General features: G+C 38.8%; 1 protein-coding gene across 2 annotated transcripts; it reads left to right on the plus strand.

Annotated features, from left to right (window-relative positions):
- The first annotated feature begins 882 nt into the window (after positions 1-882).
- Positions 883-15555, plus strand: rad23ab (RAD23 homolog A, nucleotide excision repair protein b). 2 transcript variants are annotated; one of them, XM_051947164.1, is made up of 11 exons: positions 884-1093; positions 4631-4690; positions 4812-4893; positions 5935-6014; positions 6494-6951; positions 7736-7782; positions 8798-8925; positions 9008-9125; positions 10176-10357; positions 10981-11127; positions 13350-15555. In XM_051947164.1, exons 2-11 carry the CDS (start codon positions 4685-4687, stop codon positions 13461-13463), a joined length of 1362 nt encoding a protein of 453 aa, XP_051803124.1. In that variant the 5' UTR covers positions 884-1093; positions 4631-4684; the 3' UTR covers positions 13464-15555. The 2 variants fall into 2 exon arrangements, with proteins under 2 accessions (XP_051803123.1, XP_051803124.1); XM_051947163.1 differs by lacking the exon at positions 4631-4690 and having other exon boundaries at positions 883-1093.
- Positions 15556-15743: the final 188 nt, after the last annotated feature.

A 15743-nucleotide genomic window follows, 5' to 3' on the forward strand; every position in this document is an offset into this window, starting at 1 on the left:
GTGCTGTGAAAGAAATTATTCACTGGTGATACAATGGTGACCAAACAAACATGGTATTAATTGTTTTGTTGTAGTTATTAATTCAATATCCTTATTTTTTTACTGGCATACAACTTTGACTGTACCAAAATGGAACCTGTGTTTTGGTACAGCTGTAATAACACATTTCACCCTTCCATAATTGAATTAAGATGACTCAAAATGGATGAAGGCTGGTGATCTCTTAAACTTTTGATTACCTATTTTGGTTGCATGTCTACAGATACAGGTAGTGATCAGTTCAGATTTTTAAGATCGTTTAGTTCCGTCCCAATCTGGTTAGCACCACCATAGTGGGAGGGTGATGATATGGGACTACTGAGAGCAAAAGGTGCTGGGAGTGTGACATTAATAGATGGCATTATAGATGTCTGTGGATAAACAAAAGTACTGGCTGACAAGATGATTCCTAGTCTGCCGAAGTTTTGCAGAAGAAGAATATTCCAACATGACAATGGTCCAGAGCCCAATACCAAATTCACACAAAAGTATATCAAGAAGAACAAAGTCAAAACTACGACCCGAACCAATATGTCTCCTGACTTGAATCCAACAGAACACCTTTGAGGTATTTTAAAGACAAAGGTAGAGCAACACAGCCTCTCCAGCAAAGATCAGCTGAAAAACAGGCTCTAAACAATGGCAGACCATGTCTCCAGAAATCTGTTGAACTCCTCCATGCTAAGGAGGATTGTGTCTGTCATTAGAGATAAAGGTGGATATATAAAGTATTTAAAAGATGTGAATTTCAATTTCAGTGATACTGTACTGGGCACTGCGAAATGGGTAATTCCTACAGCACCTGAAAGCGGCATCGTGTTATACGTGGCCTCCAGCAGCAGATGGCGTCCGTGTCCAGCTTGCTCCGAGACAGCTGAGTCACACATACATTTAGACCCCGATAGATACTGAGCGAAAAGAGCGGCTCGAGTCGACAGTACCGACTGCACTATTTTCCTGAAAGCAGCTGTTACCACGTCGAAAGATGCTGACGATAACACTGAAGACCCTCCAGCAGCAGACGTTCAAAATAGAGATAGACCCAGAACTGACGGTGAGTAGAAGTTAACGGGGCTGAAGTAAACACGGTCAGGCCGGGAGGGTTCCCAGACACGCTGAGGCATACGGGGATGTTGGCCACTGTGAGGACACGGTCGCCCGTCGAAATGAACGCTCTCGTAAATAAAGGAAATAGTTATTTGACGTGTTTGAAAAAGTAATGTCGACGTGACAAATATGCATTCAGTCAAGTTAGCAGTCATGCAGCAGTAGTGGACAGTGAGGGAGTTCATGTGAGGTGATACAGCTGGAGTTAGCGCATGGAAGACCGGACTCTTCTACCTTCAAAGTAAAACTGCAACAGCATCACAGTCATATCAAAGTACGCATACACTTTATCAGAAGAAGGATGCAAGTTCTGGTTTCGTTTGCTTAATCGTATTGTGAAATATTTTTGTCGTAATTCAGCGGCTTTCGTGGTAATCTTATAGGGTTTATATCCCGCAGGGAGGATTTACTTTGAAAGCAGTGAGCGGATTTAGTATGTTTAGTGATATGTGGCTTGACAGTGTTTGACTTGTTTCAGTACCTCACCATGAATGACGGTGCAGTATTTTAAACCTTCTCTCTGCTAATGGAAAAAATGGGAAAACTCATTGGTATATTTTTGTGAGACATAAAGCAAGGCCTTCAGGAGTTTTTCGTCATTTTTAAAAAATGTACAATATGTTTAAATATAGTGTTATTAAAATAATATTTTTTCTTCCAGTGTTATCGCGTGAATTGTAATGATCATAACAGTCACTGGCACGAAGTTATATGAAACTGCTGCAAGCTATTATTATTTTGTCTAAGATAAACAGTAAACATCTTGTTTTAATGGCTGCTGGTCAGACATGCATGTACAGTTTACAACAGTATGTGCAGTCGTTTCATATTCCCACAAATCTCTGATCAGATGTTCAGCCGTTCTTCGTTGGAGGGGCTGTGTTGCTCCACCTTTAAAAACCTTAAAGATGTTCAGTTGGATGCATATCAGGTGACACATTTGGCTAGGTCACAGTTTTCACCTGTTTCTTTTTCTTTCTTTTTTTTTTAGAAAACTCCTGTGTGATTTGGGCACTGTGCTTTACATGTTGTCATGCTGGAATATTTTTGTTTCTGCAGACAAGGAGTCATCTTGTCAACCAGTATTTTGGTTTTTCCAAAGACATTCATAATGCCATCTATTAATGTCACACCCACAGCACTATGGTGGTCCTGACCAGGTTCTTGCCAAATATGCTGGACTCCATCTAAGACAAACAAATGTCCTTTTTGGTGTCATTTGACCAAAGAAGAGCTTATATCTTTTAACGTTGTTCAGTAAAGTTTCATTCTGCAGGTTCATGCCAAGGAACACACAAGAGCTGTCTTTGGGATACTGTCCATAGAAGTTGGTTTTATACAGAGTGACACAAAAAAACGGGAACTTTTTAACAATCCAATAAAACCAAGAGTGATGGAAGAAAAATATTGTATTCATAGTAATTGAAACCTTAAAACATGCCATTTAAGAAACAATGATGGAATTTTCATTTTTTTTAAATTACTTCCTGTAGATGGCATCCTCCTGTACGAATGCATTCTTAAAATCTACCTGGGGCTATCTCAAGAGTAAAGTGTACACGATTCAACCAAGAACTCTGGATGAGTTAAAACAGAGAATTCAGGATGAAATTCACAGTATCCCAGCTGAGATCTTGCAGCTGTCAATGAGGAATCTCAACAGCAGATTTCAAGAATGCATTCGTACAGGAGGACGCCATCTACAGGAAGTAATTTCAAAAAAATGAAAATTCCATCATTGTTTCTTAAATGGCATGTTTTAAGGTTTCAATTACTATGAATAAAATATTTTTCTTCCATCACTCTTGGTTTTATTGGATTGTTAAAAAGTTCCCGTTTTTTTGTGTCACCCTGTATATTGTCCGGCTCACTTTCTGAGCTGTTGGGATATCTTCCTTCTATTGCTGCTCCTCTGATTTGTTGTTCTTTCTGTGTGTGCATGGGCTTTCTCCAGCTTCTGCAACTTCCTCTCACAGTCCAAAAACATGCTGAGGTTAATTAGTAACTCTGAATTGTCCATAGGTGTGAGTGAGTGTGAGTGTGATTGTTTATCTCTATTGTAGCCCTGTGATTGATAGACTGGTGACCTGTCCAAAGTGTCCCCTGCTTTCACCCTAAGTCAGCTGGGATAGACTCCAGCCCCCCGTGACGTATTGCTTACCTTGTTCTGTTTGCTTTATCAGGTTACACCTGTACTTTGTTGTACTGTAACTTTGGTGCAGAGAGAAAAAAACGCTGAATCTCATCCCATCTAATATTGTCTAAAACACACGCACTAGCTATACTACCCTTTCTGATTTCAGGTTTCACCAGATATGGCACTTATCATGTCAATAAATGTAGGGTTATGCCATTATTTAACCCTGCAGCTTTGTTTCATTTTACATTGACACAGACAAAAACAGGGATGTAGAGAATATATGACAAGTTTACAAACTATCCCCATTTTCATTGTATTTCAGATTCCTCTTTCAGTGGATTCAGTACCTGTGTTCTCTTCAGTCTACACATCATAGTCCACTATGATGAAACAAATACGAGTTTTTGGAGTGATTTATTTCAAATTAAAAATCTGGTTATGAAATTGATTATTGGTAGTACAAAAAAATGCTGTCATAGCTACAATTTTATTTTATGTTATTGTATATGTATACATATATGTATGTATTGTTTTTATTTTGATCCAAGTTCGAAATAAACCTAAAAAAAAAAAAAAATCAAAGTAACAGACCAAAACATCCCCTTTACAAAGGTTTTGAGATTCCTAACTTAGTATTTAGTTAAAACACCTTTTCAAATGCAAACGTAACCGTACAAAAGTATTAGTATAAGTGAATCAGACAACCAACAAGTGAAGAACAAAAATGCCTCCATAAGATACTCTGTGGCGAAATTCATTTAACAAAAGGTCAGTCTGTCCACAGAACAAGGATAGCGTGCTGTTTTATTTTCTTCAATATTAAATAAATAATCCTATAAAATAAAGTAATGTTGCTAAGAAATAAATAATCCAACGCACTAAGAGCTTTTTAATTTTAAAATTTCATTTTTCAAAGGACTACTTTTGTTTTTTGGGAATTTATTCCTAATGCTACATACATCATATCAGGATTTATTTTCTATTTTATTTATTTACTTTGTAGGGATATTTATTTGTGTTTAATTTATCTGTTTATTTCTCTGTGCATTTATTTAATATTGATTAAAATGGCATTTCATAGGTAACAAAGGTTTATTCCACATAATGAACACTAACAATTATTAAGCAAGCTTATATTAATAGAAATTAGAAGTTAAGAGATTTCCAGTTATATCATTAGCTCATCATGAATGGATTTTGTAATATTATCTTTCTATTTACAGTACATCAACTTTATACCATGGACCATAGCCATCTTCTTGTTATGCTGTTAATGAAACATTTTCGACAGAAACTCGAATATGCAAACTCTCGAAACTGACTTAAGGCAGGTTGTGGTTTCAGTGCTTACTTTCTGGAGAACATCAACCATTGAACATGAACACATTGCTGTAACATATGATGGTAAGACATTTCCGGCAGCAGCCATCAGGCACTGATCTTTTGTAGTTTTTACTACCATGGTGTAATGTAGAGTTGTTTCTCTCTGAGTAATATTAATGCTTCATCTGTCGATGTTTGTCAGGTGAAAGCCCTGAAGGAGAAAATAGAGGAGGACAGAGGAAAAGATGCATTTCCTTCAGCAGGACAGAAACTCATCTATGCAGGTGAGTTAGTGTGACAGAAACAAATTAAAGACATAGAAAATGTTTTTTTCTATATATTTGGCAGATTTTTCCTGAAAGAGTAAATGGGAACAATCCAGACATTTTCTCTGTCAAGTGTGTCATCATCTTTCAAAATCGTTGCTCAAGATATAGCGCCCTCCATAATTATTGGCACCCCTGGTTAAGATGTGTTGTCAGCCTTAAAATAAATTCAATTTTTATTATTGCAGAAGCAAACTGTCACAATGAAAATTGTACAAAAAATGTATTATAGGAGAAGATTAGGTGCTGTTTTGTTGGCAAAAGGGGGCTGTACAAAGTGTTAACATCAAGGTGCTAATAATTGTGGCACACATGATTTGATGTAAAATAATTTTTTTATTAATGTGTGATATCCCCCCCCCCTTTAGAAGCTAAAGAACACATCTTAACCAGGGGTGCCAATAATTATCGAGGGCACTGTATATTTAAGGTAATAATAGCACCAATACTAATGGTACACACCGTGCAGATCAGTTCCATGAATTGAAGGGACTTTAATAACCTCCACTGATTTTAAGCAGGAGAGCTGTTTTCTCCTACAAAAGTGTAAGAGAATAGATAATGATGGAATGTAAAAATAGCTCTATACTCCACATCAGCTAGCTACAGTCACTTTAGTATTTAAGCAGCAATGAATCAAGTAGGTAATTAGAAAGTTAAATATATCTCCTAAATCTCGGCTCAGGTAAGTATAAAGTTAAAACGTGTGACTATTGTATCTCGTGTGTGCAACTGATGTGAAAGTTACAGTTTTTAAATTCTGCTCTTATCGTTGATTAAACCCCTTGAAACTCCTCTGTGTTCACCTAAATTAAACATTAAAAATATTTACCTGAAAATAATTCCATCTACCATATAGACATGTTAACAAGTTAAAAACAAGATTTTCACTGGAGGCTGTCTTTAGGTTTAATTCTGTTCCATATTTGGAAGTGTCTTTTTAATTTAACAGTTGTGCTATCATACTTGTCTCATGCCGTTTCTCTTTGACTGTCACAGGCAAAATCTTAAATGACGACACCCCACTGGAAGAATATAAAATCGATGAGAAAAACTTTGTGGTGGTCATGGTTACCAAGGTTAGTGACTGTTTAGTGTTTCTTCTTTAGACTTTTCTGCTTTGTGTCTTCCTTGTAACATAAATATTGTTTTCATCAATAATTATTTATTCCCCTACCATTGTTTTGTTTGTTCATATACATATATATATATATATATATATATATATATATATATATATATATACACACATCATATATCTTAAATGTATCGCATAGTAAATTTTGAACAGCTGCATGACAAGCACCTTAAGTGTTCAATACAACTCCATATAATCTTTGAGCACTGAGACCACAGTCAGTCTCAGTGCAGCAGGTGTAGTATGCTGATTGAATAATTTAAAAATAGTGTAAAGTAGTAGAGATTGTTCATTACCAGTTGGCATAAACAGGGCCTTATGCCTGACTTTTGGAATTGTTATAGTGGAGTGAAATCAGTAAGGCTGTGGTCTTTGGTCATCATACCCACACTACTAATCAATTCTTGAATTTCCTTCCAGCCTAAAGCAACCCCTCCTCCACAAACAGCCCCTCAGCCAGCTCTCCAACCAGCTACAACTGCAGCACCACCATCAGCTGCAGCCCCAGAACCAGCCTCTGGAACATCACAAATACCCTCCACACCAACACATGCATTGTCTGCTCCCATACCTGCCCCACAGTCCATGCCTCCCACTGAATCCCCCCTTCCAGCCCCAGAAAACACACAGTTAGCTTCAGTTGAAGCAGCAGCAGCTCTGGACTTACACTCTGCTACAAACTCAGCTCCAGCAGTGTCTGGTTCTTCTGCCACTCTTACCTCTGACTCAGTTCCAGCTCCTGAGGGAGTTCAGGCTGCCCCAGCTTCAGCCCCTGCACTCTGCCCCACCCCTGCTGCCCAGCCAGAGGAGAAACCAAGGGAAGACCCTGAGAGTGAACCACCTGCCACCGTACCAGTCCAACAATCCTCTGCTTCCAGGTTAGAGGAAGCTTGTGTTCATGTGCACAGAGCGAGTGAAGTTAGTGGCTGTAGGAAAGAACTGTGTTTACTTCAACAGTCCTTCATGTTTTCTTCATCATCCGATCAAAAGTGGCTCTACTACTACTTTGTTTCAAAGTAGTAGTACGAGTAATTCCCATCTGCCCCTGCTCTACTTTGTTTACTTCTAATTGGTTACTATGATTTACATGCAATGGGAAGCACTTTGCATGTATAAACATACATACAGATCTCAGTCTAGGTCTGGGATCTGTCTGTGTGGAATTTCCATGTTCTCCCTGTGCATTTCTCCAGGTTCTCCAGCTTCCTCCTACAATCCAAAAACATGTTCAGGTTAATTGGTGTTTCTAAATTGTCCGTAGGTGTGAATGTGAGTATGATTGTCTCTATATGTAGTCCTGTGATGGACTGGTGACCTGTCCAGGGGGACAGAGGGCCGATGGTGGCTAAGAGATGTTTATTTTTGTCCCAGAATGAACAAGATGACTATTTATCAGTGACTACCACCATTTTGTCTGTGTTGATAAAGTTGCTACTAACATGCTAAATGAAGATGCTGAATGTGGTAAACTTTACACCAGTTAAATGCTAGAATTCTGCCACTGTTTATGCTTTTCATTGCATTTAGAAAGCAAACGATAGCATTTAGGTCAAAATGCTATGGTGCCCTAGAAGAACTTGACAGAGCTTTGTAAAACTCTTGTCTTGTAATTTTAACTAAATCTGCTTACTGTCATTTTTTCTGTATTCCTGTGCTCATCAGCCTTGTTGACGAACTGGGTCTCCTTGAAGAAGCAGCATCAATTCTAGGTAATTCACTGTGATTTTTCATGAACACAAACCACTAATGTATACTCTTTGCATGTATGTATATATATATATATATATATATATATATATATACCGGGCTTTGCAAAAGTTCTGTTACACTCGGTTTCATGATCTTCAGAGACGTTTACATGTCGGAGTGAAAAATTCCATTAAATAAACTGAAAGTTCTACCTTATAGGCAGGTGTCCTTAATACAATTTTTTTTCTCCGGTGAAGTTGTATCAAGATGGAAGTCAAAAGAGTTGAGATATCTGCTCTCCTTCATGCTGGCCACAACAAGTCTGACAGAGCCAAGCAGCTGAACATCAGCCGGATGACCGTCCACAGAGTCACGGAGAGGCTCAAGAATGGTGAAGATCTTTCAGGTCTTCACCATTCTTGAAAGATCACTGAAAGATCTTCACCATTCTTTAGCCTCTCCGCGACTCTGTGGACGGTCATCCGGCTGATGTTCAGCTGCTTGGCTCTGTCAGACTTGTTGTGGCCAGCATGAAGGAGAGCAGATATCTCAACTCTTTTGACTTCCATCTTGATACAACTTCACCGGAGAAAAAAAATTGTATTAAGGACACCTGCCTATAAGGTAGAACTTTCAGTTTATTTCATGGAATTTTTCACTCCGACATGTAAACGTCTCTAAAGATCATGAAACCGTGTAACAGAACTTTTGCAAAGCCCGGTATATGTGCCTATACAAACAGAGCTAGGTGTACCCAAAAATCTGGTACCAAATATGTTAAACAAGTTTAATTGACATAAAAAGAAGGTCAATGAAAACACTCTGACACTTCTTATGTCCATGAAATATTTGATCTATTCAGATACACATAATTTCTGTGCAGAAATATGTGTAATTAGTCAAGCTTATTCTGAATGTGAAGTGTGTCATGGCATGTAGTGACTACATCATGAATCTACAGAAACCACCTCTATGCTGTATACATTCTTGATTTACTTCCTTGCCACTGCCATTCCTCTCCTGTTGTTTCCCCAGTGACAGGTCCGGCCTATGAGAACCTCGTGTCAGAGATCATGTCTATGGGCTATGAGCGGGAGCAAGTTGTAGCTGCACTCAGAGCCAGCTACAACAACCCAGACAGAGCGGTCGAGTATCTACTAATGGTGAGGATTTATCCAGCAAGCTTGTAGTTCTCCAACCCCATCTGCCACTCTGTTTCAGAGTGTGAATATCTGTGTACTGCAGGGTATTCCTGTGGAGGCCAGTGAGCTTCCACGTCAAGAGCCAGTTAGACAGAGTGCTCCACCCAACCCTTCCACCCCTACTACACAGCCACCACAGCAGCCTCCAGCAGCCTCTAACAGTAAGATCACACATGTACTATTTCCATGTATGTTTATTATGTCATTCTATCTAAAGAGTCCAACTACAGAGGACCTTTTTCCCACCTGAGAAACTTTTCTGGGACCCCAGAAGTCTTTTTAATGATACAAGAACCTAACCTACATTTTCACAGAAGGTTGTGGCCTAAAGCCACAGTCTACCCTAAGAAGTCTTTTCAACATACCTGAGTTTTTCCACCATAGGATTTTGCAAGCTGTTTTAGGACAGTGCAAACCTTTTTGTATGTTCTTAGTCAAAGATCCGTCCCTGTAGAATGTCTTTCAGTGCCAGTTTCAGGTGAGAAAAAAGTTCCTAGTCAAAGGTAGATACTTCTGACCGGTGCTGAAAAACAGCAGCAGTGCTTGCCTTAATGGGGATTAGTTAAACTTACTGAAGACAGATACTGATTGGTCAAGCTTGGAGAAACAAATGCTGATTGATTTAACTCAGACAAGACAAGGGGCATCATTATTTCAGTCCTCTCTGTGTCCTTGCCAAATATAATACCGTCTCTGGTTCCTGGTTTGGGGATTGGCCCTGGCTGTTACTGTGTTAAACAGTTTTTGATAGGTGCTTTGTAGCCTAGTGGTGAAGACATATACCTGAAAAATGCAATGTCAGTCCTTCAAAAACCAGCTTTTGTTGTATGTCTTACCCTCTTGCTCTCCCTGTATTGTTCTTCTGTCTTCATACTGCCACTGCAACAAAAGCTGCTGCTTTAGGTAGTGATGAGCATCTGTCTTGAAGACAGTGGGCTTCTCACATTAGCTCTTTGACCTGGGCTCCCCACAAGGGAGGTCTGCGTTGGGACCTTTTCCCTTTGTGGGTTTCAAATCGGTTTGCAGGACAGCTTCATGGTACCAATGGATTATTTGACTCAGTATCCGTTTTTGTCAAGTACCTTGTTTTCTCAAGCTTTTAGTTAACTGAACTATCCAGCAACAAACTTTCTTATCTGGTTTACTTTGTCTGGTGAAATTGTCTCCCACAAGGAACAAAAACAGTAACCAGCCTGTCCTCTCTCCACCAGGGCCAGTGTCTGCCAGCCAGCCCCCCACTGCTGGAGGAGGCTCTGTGTCCACAGGGAATCCTCTAGAGTTCCTGAGGAACCAGCCTCAGTTCCAGCAGATGAGACAGATCATCCAGCAGAACCCAGCCCTCCTACCAGCTCTGCTGCAACAGCTGGGCAGAGACAACCCCCAGCTGCTGCAGGTACCACACTGACATCCCACAATGACTTCTGCCAGGGATTTGTTTGTTTTTCTGTTTCTAAGATATTCCAAAAACTGTTAACAGAGCAGTAAGAAATCTGTCAGCTTAAGGTAAACATTTTTTTTGTTTGTTGTCAGATCTGAGAATTTTGAGGGTAAATATGACATACGTTACCAATGCACCACTTTTGGATTAAATGTCCACACATGAAATGGTGATTGTAATTAAAAATGTACTGTTTGCTTTACATTACTGTCTTAATTCTCAACAACTGTTGTATTGTGAATTAAAATTCTTGATCTAATCCAATAGAATCCCTCATTATCAGTGGCAGAAATTTGAAAACTGTGTTTTAAATAGGAACCTACTGTTTTACATAATGCATTTTTTGATTGAAAACCATAACCAATTCGAAGTTAAATAATACTTTGACATTGTGAATGAAGTCTGACCAAATGCAGCTGACACGGTCATTGAGGTCAGCTTGCCATGTCTACTGTATGCTGTTTGAATGGGTCATAGATCTATAATCATGATTAGCTGTTTTGAGTCATTTCTGCTAGGAAGTGGACACATACATATTATCTGTATGCTGGTATTTAAATTGATTGTGTGTGTTTCAGCAAATCACACAGCACCAGGAGCGTTTTGTGCAAATGCTGAATGAGCCACGAGGTGGAGACACAGGAGAAGAGGGGGCTGAGGCCCAGGGGTCACCACACACCAACTACATCCAGGTCACCCCACAGGAGAAGGAAGCCATTGAGAGGGTCAGTGTAACAGTCTCACTGACAGTACAGCGCAAGGAGTTAGCGATGTTTGTGCTAAGTTTGGTTGTCTGGTTAATTGCACAACTTCACTCAATAGTTACTAATACTAGAGTACACAAACCTATGAAAGAATATTTGTTTTTCTTTTCAGCGTGATGTTGAATTAACCAAACTACTCCAAGCACAAACAGCTATAGAATTGCAAAAATAAATCCTGAAAAAAATTCTCATGTAGCTTAGAATCTCTTTTTTGTTTTACAGCATTTAGCATCCACCCTTTGGTGCATTTCTGCTATAGTTAGAACTAAAAAGGGGAAAAAACAACGGTGAGGACAAGAAATGTTCACACCAACAAAACCTGTAAGAAGAGACAACACAAAACAATAAGCTAAGCATTATCAAAATCCATTGTCATATTCATAAAAACATAAGCTAATGATGATAATCACGCAAAAACAAAACATAAAAACTACAGTTTCAAGAGACCAAGAAGGCAACATTTTTGGTCATTCTGTGACAGCTGGTTTTGAAAGACCAGACCTTTTTATATACTAAAATGTTTACTTCTATTTTAATTATTGCATGTTGAGTGCAGTTTTCAGTCAACAGTTTATGAAGCGATGCAGCTACACAAGCAGCACCGATGTTTTTAGATCTTTTAAATACAGTGGTGGAGAAAAGTTTTCTTAGACCCCATTCATTTGTGAAATATTGCACTAAGAATCCCTCTTATGTCTTCAAGTGCAATTTTTTTTAGTGCAGTCACCGCCATCATACTAAACAAAACCTAAAAAAGCCATGAAAAAATTAAAATTGATTGGTTTCATAAAAATACATGAGAAATTCTGAGTATTGGGTCATTTTGGAACAAGGAACCAAACCCAGGAAACATGCCTAAAGATACAGATTCTCAGCCAGGAAGAGTACAGCTGCAGCCAGATAGCCAGGAAGTGCAGATGCAGTCCTTCAGCAGTTGGATACACTCTGCAGAAATACAGACAACCAACAGCTTTAAAGATAAACCAAGATCTGGGCATCCAAGTCTTTCTTCAGCAAGAAATGATCGGATGCTGATCTGCAGGTGCAGGAAAACCACCGAATGACATCACAGGAGCTTCAGCAGCAGTACTCAAACCAAACTGGTGTCCAGTGTTCCTCCTGCAGTGTACGTGGCCGACTTTTAGATCATGGCTTAAGGTCCTACAAGGCTGTCAAGAAGCCCCTGATCAATGAGAGACAGAGGTTAATCCAGCATCGCTGGGCCCAAGCACATGAGAACTGGACAGCCAGGAACTGGAAGAAGATTCTGTGATCAGATGAGTCCAGTCTCTGCTAATTTGAGGGTACACAGAAGGAGAAGCATTATTTCCGGCATGACCAGTACCTACTGCCAAGCATGGTGGAGGCAGTATCATGGTTTGGGGATGCATGAGTGCTGCTGATGTTGGTCATCTCACTGTCTGTGATGGTACATTGAACTCTGCCAAGTATTGTACCATTCTCCAAACCCACATGCTCCCTTCTGCACGTTTCAACATTCAAGATAATGCCCTTTGAACACATCCAGGGTCAGTAGAACTTCTACGGAACACTTCTGCTACAGGAACACAGTATCCTGGACATGAGAGTCATTGAAAATCTGTGGTGGATTATCGAAAGGTCTGTTTCAAAGCATAAATCAAAGAATTTAGAAGTATTAAAAGCAGTAATGAAGGAGAATGGGATCAGATTACCCCTCAACAGTGTGAACTGCTTGTGGGGAACATGCCAGCCAGGATTAGAGCTCCACCGCTGCTGATGGCAGGACTTCTACATATTAATTTAATGATGGTTTATTTATTTTTTGGTCATCTTGAACACATTCTCTGCTATTTGTTGACTTTAATACCGACAATGTTGAGAACTAACATATTTTATTTTTTGTTAGTTTTTCTTGTAAACAATAAACAAAAAATATCATTTGTATTTGTGTGTGTCTAATGCAGCCACACCTTTTGAAATTCAAAAAAGATTTTTCCACAAATATTTCATGATAATATTTGAGATTGTGTAAAATGTTAAGGGTATCTGAGAACGTTTTTCCACCGCTGTATGTTATATTTCCATGCATGATTGTCTTTTCTTTGTTCCTCTTGTCATGTCATCACATGCATGCATATGTGTCTGAGACACAGCTGTTCCAGTGTATGTGTGTAATGTCAACATGTTGCTTGTGTTTACAGTTAAAAGCGCTTGGCTTTCCAGAAGGCTTAGTCATCCAGGCTTACTTTGCCTGTGAGAAGAACGAGAATCTGGCTGCTAACTTCCTTCTACAGCAGACATGGGATGATGAGTAACCAAACATCACTCAACACTTCACCGTTCAACAGAGGGCTGCAGAGTGGGTGACAGCACTGCACAAGGCCATCCCGGAGTGACACGGACAGGAGAGGAAGAGGACATTTCTATTCGTGCCATATGACTGTGGTCGGATGATGATGGTGGTAGTGATGATGACATGCTGTTCTAAGTTAGCTGTGCTGCCTACTCTCCATTCAGCTGTGATGATCATGATACCGAGCATTGCCTCACTGCTGCTACATCATTACTGCTACTGCTTGTACTGAGTGTTCACACTGAGAGAAGTCATGTCTGGAAGTATGCCAACAGTCTGCATCACCTTCATAGGTCAGCAGGAGTTTATTTAGAGGGTTTCCTCTGCAGTGAGCTCACAGGCTGCCTGTAGATTGTGTTAAACTACTGTACACATACAGTATACACCAAGTGTATCTGTAGTTAATATATATACATAAGAGAAATGCATTTTCAATGTGTGCATTAGCAAACCCTCCATGTTGGAGTTACCTGAAAGTGTGATGCAAACTGTTGACTTCACAGTTTGAGAGCCAGTATTGCTTTATATTAGAGATCTGGTTTGATCCAGACTTATTTCTTCTGCTTCTGTTGTCCTTGGCAAAAAAAATCCCAAACACTGAAAATATCTCAGACTGAGTGCTTCCAAATAGCAAAAATGCCTTCTTCTGGTGGTTGCTGACCTTTCATTGGCCATGCAGATATGGTTCTGTGTTTTCATAAAATCTGCATGGTGACTGAACTTGCTGCAGGACTGTTTTCAATGTGGCCAACCATTCCTGCCAGAAAAAGAAAATGAAGATAGTAAGTCCAAATTACAAGTATGTAATTTAAGTTTTGACTTTAATTGAATTTTGAGGGAGTAAGTGACTCTTAATTTGGATTTTCTAAGTCAGGACTTACTACCTAAAAATTTCAGTTGAGGATCTCAGAATGTTGTCGGCTGACTTTTATCTTATTTTCACTCTCTATCAGTTATTATTGTCATTATTTGATGTATTCAAAGTTGTTATTTTCAACTTTTTACCATGAATGACAACTACAAACAGTACCCATCCATCATTTGGTCAAATTTGTCTGCTGTAAGCTAACAGTTAACTCCACTACCAGAAGAGGGATGGCACTGAAATGGTGCACAGTATGATGTGATTGCTTGCTAGAACGGTTACACCCTGATGCATTCAGCTTGAGAAATGGTGTTCAGGTCTTTCACTGATGAGGCTATTTTCTTTATGTATTTTGCAGATGAAAGCATTTTAACATTGATTATGATTATGAAGTGCCACTTTTTTCTTAAGAAAAATTGCACTCTTTGCTGGATTGAATAAACATAATCCACTTCCTTCTTTCAGACAATCTTTTTTGTTCAGTTTGCCTCATATCACATCTTCTATGCATCTTACTAATGTAAGAGGTTGAGCCATTGCTCCTTCATGCCTTATGGTTAAAGACTTGAACATGTTTTATTTTACAAATGGTGTTGTAGTTTACAATATAGTGTTTTAAGCAGATTTCAAAGAGTATATTAGGATTTGTGATCATCATTAGCTGTTTAGTTATTATCAGTTATTCTTTCTATAGTGCACTAAAGGGAATTTGAATAAGTGCTAAATCCAAAACAAATATACATGTTTTTTTTCAGCATGTGCTTTACTGTTCTCTGTTTGCTGTTTACTTCACTTCATTATTTTTGAACTGGAAATAACTGGAAGTTTTGTGTTACGGTGGAAAAGGGGAAAGCAAACTGAAGGAAAAAGGTACTTTACTATGACAAATGCTGCTGTATGGGACTGTTGGTTGCATGAAATTGTTATTTATAGCATGACAGTGGGTTAAGGAGAGATGAAACCGCCAATGTGGTGTTGCTCTGATTTCAATTGTTCTGTTATATCCTTTTGTCAATGTCTTGTTTCCTATATATATGTGTGTGTGTGTGTATATATATATATATATATATATATATATATATATACACACACACATACACACACATCACAACCTTAAATACAACAGTTGAGAGGTAGTTGTGATTTTCTTTTGTTTAAGCGTTGTGTAAAATAAATGGCTTTTACAAGATGGGTGAAAAGAGATAATGTTTTATCATAAAGCGAGCAGGCAATCACATGTTTTTACTAACTACACATCTTGAGTTATTTCTAAACTCAGCCTAGGCTTCTAAAGAGCCTCATATCTACTGAAGGAGTGTATATAAGCATTTTCAGTATCATACTTCCAAACAGACAACTGTGATTATAAAATCACAA

The sequence above is a fragment of the Acanthochromis polyacanthus genome, chromosome 4, assembly GCF_021347895.1.
Source record: "Acanthochromis polyacanthus isolate Apoly-LR-REF ecotype Palm Island chromosome 4, KAUST_Apoly_ChrSc, whole genome shotgun sequence".
Taxonomy (NCBI): domain Eukaryota; kingdom Metazoa; phylum Chordata; class Actinopteri; family Pomacentridae; genus Acanthochromis; species Acanthochromis polyacanthus.

What these genes read in the sequence shown, in the direction of transcription:
- rad23ab (XM_051947163.1), top strand. Translation starts at nt 1,025, where the DNA reads ATGCTGACGATAACACTGAAGACCCTCCAGCAGCAGACGTTCAAAATA. An exon ending in ACAGAAACTCATCTATGCAG is followed by an intron (nt 4,894 to 5,934) that starts GTGAGTTAGTGT and finishes TGACTGTCACAG; the next exon opens with GCAAAATCTTAAATGACGAC. An exon ending in TGGTGGTCATGGTTACCAAG is followed by an intron (nt 6,015 to 6,493) that starts GTTAGTGACTGT and finishes ATTTCCTTCCAG; the next exon opens with CCTAAAGCAACCCCTCCTCC.